Source organism: Pholcus phalangioides, unplaced genomic scaffold (genome assembly GCF_987345545.1).
Source record: "Pholcus phalangioides strain wild (caught in Gottingen) unplaced genomic scaffold, Ppha-v1.0 ptg000004l_1, whole genome shotgun sequence".
NCBI lineage: Eukaryota > Metazoa > Arthropoda > Arachnida > Araneae > Pholcidae > Pholcus > Pholcus phalangioides.
This window is the reverse complement of record NW_028301597.1, coordinates 22,251,009-22,257,069: the sequence shown is the minus strand read 5'-3', so window position 1 is coordinate 22,257,069 and position 6,061 is coordinate 22,251,009. Positions and strand designations below refer to the sequence as shown.

General features: G+C 38.1%; 1 protein-coding gene across 1 annotated transcript; it reads left to right on the top strand.

Annotated features, from left to right (window-relative positions):
• The first annotated feature begins 404 nt into the window (after window positions 1-404).
• Window positions 405-5,798, top strand: LOC149086760 (dehydrogenase/reductase SDR family member 11-like). The gene is made up of 5 exons (XM_089231128.1): window positions 405-697; window positions 1,978-2,131; window positions 3,038-3,132; window positions 4,159-4,282; window positions 5,519-5,798. Exons 1-5 carry the CDS (start codon window positions 522-524, stop codon window positions 5,714-5,716), a joined length of 747 nt encoding a protein of 248 aa, XP_089087254.1. The 5' UTR covers window positions 405-521; the 3' UTR covers window positions 5,717-5,798.
• Window positions 5,799-6,061: the final 263 nt, after the last annotated feature.

Genomic DNA, 6,061 nt, shown 5'->3' with positions numbered 1-6,061 from the left:
CTGTGCCAGGAAAGTTTTCTGACAAGGACGAACCGGGTATCGAACTCGCGACACCTCTAAACATCCTTCGGTACTTTAGGCGAGTACTTTGGTAGTATTTTTCAACAAATGTTTTCTCGAAAAATTTTGGTTTTGTCACGAATATTAACAAATGCAAAGTTGAGCTTTAGAGGTTTACAAAGAAAGTTGAAATGAGAATAATATTAGAATTGTTCTAAAAGCATAACAGCAGTGATAAAACAATAGCGTTTTATCACTACTACTCAAATAAAAAACACCTTACATATAGAACCTTACGCACTCCTTTTTTTGTAATCAAAATCTTATCAAAATTCTCTACAGATATCAAGCTCAAGTGCTAAACTCTGTATTGAAGTGAGGGGAAAAGATATAAAATATTCTTTTGATTGAATCTTTGAGCATTATTTGTCTCTTTCGTGTGAAAAAATTTTACTCTCGTACCCAATTGATATAAAAAATATTTGTGACTTTGACATCAGTGAGACAGCACGCTCAACATCATGGAGCGCTGGCGTGATCGTGTAGCACTCGTTACCGGAGCCTCGGTGGGTATCGGTGCCGAAGTATGCAGGCAACTTGCTCAACATGGGATGAAAGTAGTCGCTTGTGCTAGGAATGTTCAGAAGATACAAGATATCGCATCGGAGTTCCCTTCTGGAACAATTTTGTCTTTGAGGTAATATTTGTAATACCATACAAATTATATCGATCGAAATGTTTTCATACTTCGAGAAACTTTCATGCCGACACTTAACATTTCGGGTATAAAATATTATTAAAAAAAATCAACTTTTCGCGCAAGCGTGATAAGGAATAGTATACTAAAATTTATATGCTGTAAAGATCACGGTTACTGAACCTTTAGAACAGTGCGGGTCACTTTCTTGGTTTAAAAACGCGTCGCGAGCCAGTTGACTAAGTAATCTGGAATAGCACAGCTGGTCACTTAAATGATCTGTAGATGTGCCACCGGCCGCTGAAGTGATCTAGTAGTGTGCCGCGGGTCACTTAGTGATCTCAAAATACAGAGCGGGTCACTTAGTGATCTCAAAATACAGAGCGGGCCACTTGAATGATCTTTAAATGTGCCAAGGGTCGCTTAAGTGTTCTGTAATTTCGTCGCGATGATCTGTAAATAAATTGCGGGTCACCTAAGTGATCTGGAAATGTGACGCTCAGTTACTTTTGAAAAATTCGGTTTGAGGTCGCGGACCATATCAGCTGACTGTTTGTGCCACATTGGGCCAGTGGACCGTGGGTTGAGCATGCATGATGTAAATGTATGTATCTTGGCCTATATCTTCGCAATAATATGAAATAGATTTCTCGTCAACAGTTGTTTCTAGATGAAGTAATGTGTCAGCCATACGAAATATTACATACTACACTAAAGAAATGGGACATATTAATAAAATTATTCACGTTATCGAACACTGATGTACGCTTATAGTCGATAAGAACAGCCACAGAGAACAACAGATCTACAAACAGTACAAATTTAATTCAATCATAACACATCACTCACTTCACTTCTGAAATATAGATGGCAGCACTGGAAAATCAAACGCAACACTGCATACGCACTCAGACTTTTAGGTACACACACAGTCACACTTCCGGCGCAGCTCACGAGGTAGCTACGGAGATGGTGATAGACATGAGTTGTGTTCGGTTTGAAAGAAAGAAAGAAAGCCGATAAGAACAAATAAAATTACGTGAATAAGATCGTAAGATTTTCAATGCATTGTGAGAATCGGTGATCACATTATATCAAATTTAGTATTATCGAAAAATATTATTTGCACATACAGCACTTGTAATCACAACCTATTTCAGATTGAATTTCAGTTCTTTAACATAATACATAAATAATGCAAATGCAAAACAAATTTATTTGCAATTTTCGATTTCAACTTTAGAAATGTTTGACATTATATTGCTTAAACTTATTTCTAGATGCGATCTACAGAAAGAAGAAGACATTCTATCAGTTTTCGGAGAAATACGCTCAAGATTCGGACGTATTGATGTATGCATAAATAATGCCGGATATTCTTCCGGTTCTACTCTTCTCACGGGAACGACTGAAGAATGGAGAGGAATGCTAAATGTGAGTCGGCTTTTTCCTCTTCAACCGTTTTCTTAAATTCTTTGAAATTGAATATGTTTGAATCCCCCTACACACTCCGGACAAATCTTTAAGTTTTTTCGGGGTTATATTAAGGCTAGGCCTATATGTCTCTTCCTCATCAGAGCGTATAAAGGAAACATAAATCGAAACAGAGAGCCGTTTACGGAAATATTTTTGTCTTACTATTAAAGTAGGAAAAAAGAAACCAAACAATTTTTGCAGACACTATAATTCATGCACCTGATACTTTAACGCACACTTTCCCGACATTCACCGATTCTTTGAGAATTCCTCAGAGGAATGTTCACGAGTTGCACATTTGGCGTATAACTATTCATTTAGTGACGGACTCACATAGCGAGGACCCGAAACCGACCATGACAACCGCCCTGTCCCCACTGGCCCCGTTAAAAAGTCTCACCCCAGAGAGCAATAGGACTTCATCGGTATTTATTCAATCATCACGCTTGTTGGAAAAATTGATTGCAGATGGCAGCACTGCTCATAATAAGCATTAGAACAGAAATAAAAGTCACGTTAGGTTCACAACACGTACACGCATATTCCGGCATGCACGTACCAATTCGTTAGAAATTCCGTAGAAGAATTTGTACGAGGCGCATGTGCGATTGAGTCTGAAATATTCAAGTTAGGGCGCTTGGAAACCCAATCTGACTTATCCGAGAACTATAGGTTAGTCTGCCCGGTATCCCAATCGAATTCGTTCGTGTGTGTCAAAGCGGCGTTGGAGAGGGAATTTTTTCTGATCAATAAATCATAAGAAGTTCCTTGAATGCGATACACATCCACCTGACTATTCTCATACAAAAAATTTCGTGTAAATCAACATTCGATTCATCTTGAAATATTACTTATTTTTCACAGGTGAATGTTTTGGCTCTTTGCATCTGCACAAGAGAGACCGTAAAACTCATGCAGGAGAAAGGCATCGATGATGGTCAAATCATTCACATCAGTAGGTAAGGCCAAACTAACTGTAAATCGCACACTTCATCCTGTTTAGTTTTATTCATGGACATGATTTCTGGTGCTGACGCAGATAAAAAAACATGTGGAAACCTCCAATGCAGATCACATTACTGGCGCAGAAATCTCCCCCCCCCCCCGAGGGGTTAGCCAACCCCTTCTAAAGCAGAAAGACTCCGTGCGAAGCTCGTGATGTCACTGAAGTCGTCCATTTCACCTATAGTCTTTCGCAGTGCAATGGACGACTTCAGTGACGTCAGAGCTTCGCGCGGAGGCTTTCTGCTATAGAAGGTTTTGGGTTAGCGCACCAACCCCTTTGTTAGATCTTCTTTCTTTGTCTACGGCTGGTGCTGGCGTTTATGGTACCGTTCTAATGCCATTCAGATTTTTTCACTTAGCGATGCATAAAAGTGAATTTCTCAAAATCTGTAGCTTTCACCAAAACCACGAGGGCTAAGGTATTGTTTTTCTCTTAATTCTCGAGAGCATACTTTCAAACACCTATATCTCGAATTTTATTTATTTATTTATGTTGTTAGAGTTATGCTCTTGTTTCGTGTTATACTGATACTACCATTTGTTTTCAATATTTCGAAGCAAAATACTTATGTAAATAATTACTTCTTCTAAACCACACATGCCCTCATCCACATTCCTCTGCGGAACTTCTAATGAATTGGTTCATGTTGGAATATGCGTATACGTACTGTGAGCCTGAGGTGAAGTTTGTGTCTATGTAATGCCTGTTGTGTGTAGTGCCGCCATCTGCCATCAGTTTTCCTAACTATGAGTGAAGTATAATGATTGTATCGTTATAGGCCTGTTGCTCTCTCTGTGGCAATACTTTATAACGGGGAGATCAGCCGCATTTGCGACTCGAAGTTCGGAAGAAAACCAACTTCAGCCGACCACCACTGTGGTGACGATGGGGTTCGAACCCGGGTCATCGCAATACGAGTCTGTCATTATGATCATGTAAATAACTGCAGTAAATACTTGAAAGTTTTTTTTCCCCACAGCATTGCCGGACATAAAGTGTTTTCAATGGCAAGCTTCTATTCTGGCACAAAGTTCATGGTACAAGCGTTGACTGAAGGACTAAGACAGGAAATGAAAGCATTGAAGAATCATATCAGAGTCGCTGTGAGTACGAACATCATTTATTCATATGAAAGTCCAATCTTTTCGAGAGCTGCGGTAAAGTTATCTCCAGTGAGAATAGAAAAAAACCCAAGTAATTTCAGAAATTCGTTCAACCCTTTCAGCGACAATCCCGTCGTCAAACTTGATCTGCTTTAATTCTGTCACCCCGAGATAATTCGTCTTTTAAAAACGCAATGAATCTGTTTTTACAATAAACCATGTTTTCCATCCATCCTCCAACCAATCAACTGCAGTGGGCGGAGTCAGCTCTTGTTCAACCTTACATAAGCAGAAGGAGCGAGAAAAATAGAAAAAGAAATATACGCTCACAGTATATAAATGAAACAAAAAAAAGTATTTCCTCTTCCTGGAAAGCCACAACGCATGGCAGGTGTTTTTGTATCATAGTCAGGGCAATAAACGGAAACGGGTAATCTGATACCTCGATTGTACTGATAAAATCCTCTGGAACCAAAATTTCTCTCGTAGACAATGTTAAAGTTCCACGCTGAATGTGATAATTACTAAAACTTTTCCCCGCTTAATCGAATATTGGAATTCACACGACAACTCTAAATACGTATCAACCACTGTGTGCATAATATTTTTATTGAATGAAGCATTCAGAAATTAGGTAAAATATGCGAACAGGTAAAATTTATGAAGAATCCGGGGCTATATTTCCGTAATCGGGTTTCGTGCCAACTTGGCGAAATCTCTGTAAGAAGTTTGGCGAGTTTCATATTACCCATAATTCCTCAAGAATTATAGCTATGGTAACCCTATATGTCCTATATGTATCCCACTATATATTCTAGCTTCCTTCGGCGCTGATATTAGTACATCATTATGAATGTTTTAAACTTAAAATCTGTGATATTTAATTCATTTTGCTCTGATATATTTCTGCACGGATAATATATTAATTATGTATACAGCACATTTTTTCAATATCAAATGTATACTGCGGTATGAAACTGCAATCTAATTGTTCCCCGCTTAATCGGATATTATGTGCCGGAATCGTTTATATCCGTTTAAGCGATGCCAACAGCATCTCCTTGGAGAACAGATAGATCCACAACACAATTCTTTTCTTACAAAACGTAAAAATTCAGAAAAAAATTTAATTTCACTGATTTTTATTTCTCTCACATGAAAGTCGTCTTCCAAAAATTTCAATGCCATTGCAGTTTATTTCACATTGTAATTGAGTAATTATTCTTTCTTTTTCAGAGCATCTGCCCAGGCGTTGTTAAAACCCAGTTTGCTTATCGTAGAATAAAAGACGAAGCTAAAGCCGATGCCTATTACTCGCAGATCGAATGTCTCACAGCTGAAGACATCGCTGCAGCTGTCATCACCATCCTGAAAACTCCAAAGCATGTGGACGTTAATGACATGGTCATACGACCTGTTGAAATGTTGCAATGATATTTTTGTGATTTTTGGAAAGTATGATGTTAATCAGAAACTGAAGAGAGTAATAAATTATCGCTCCATTTTCAAGTTTTAATGATTTCCCTTTAATAATGAAACACGCTTCCCGAGATGTTTAACGTCTGTTAATCAAAACTATTTCGGAAGTGTGTTATCCATGAAAGAAAACAGCTTCGAATGCTTTCAGCCGTTTGCTGAAACTATTCCATAATTCTGGTTAATTCTAAACAGCTCCATAATTCTAAACAGTTCCATAATTCTGGAATTATCTCTTTCCATAATTCTAAACAGTTCCATAATTCTGGAATTATCTCTTTCCATAATTCTGGAATTATCTCT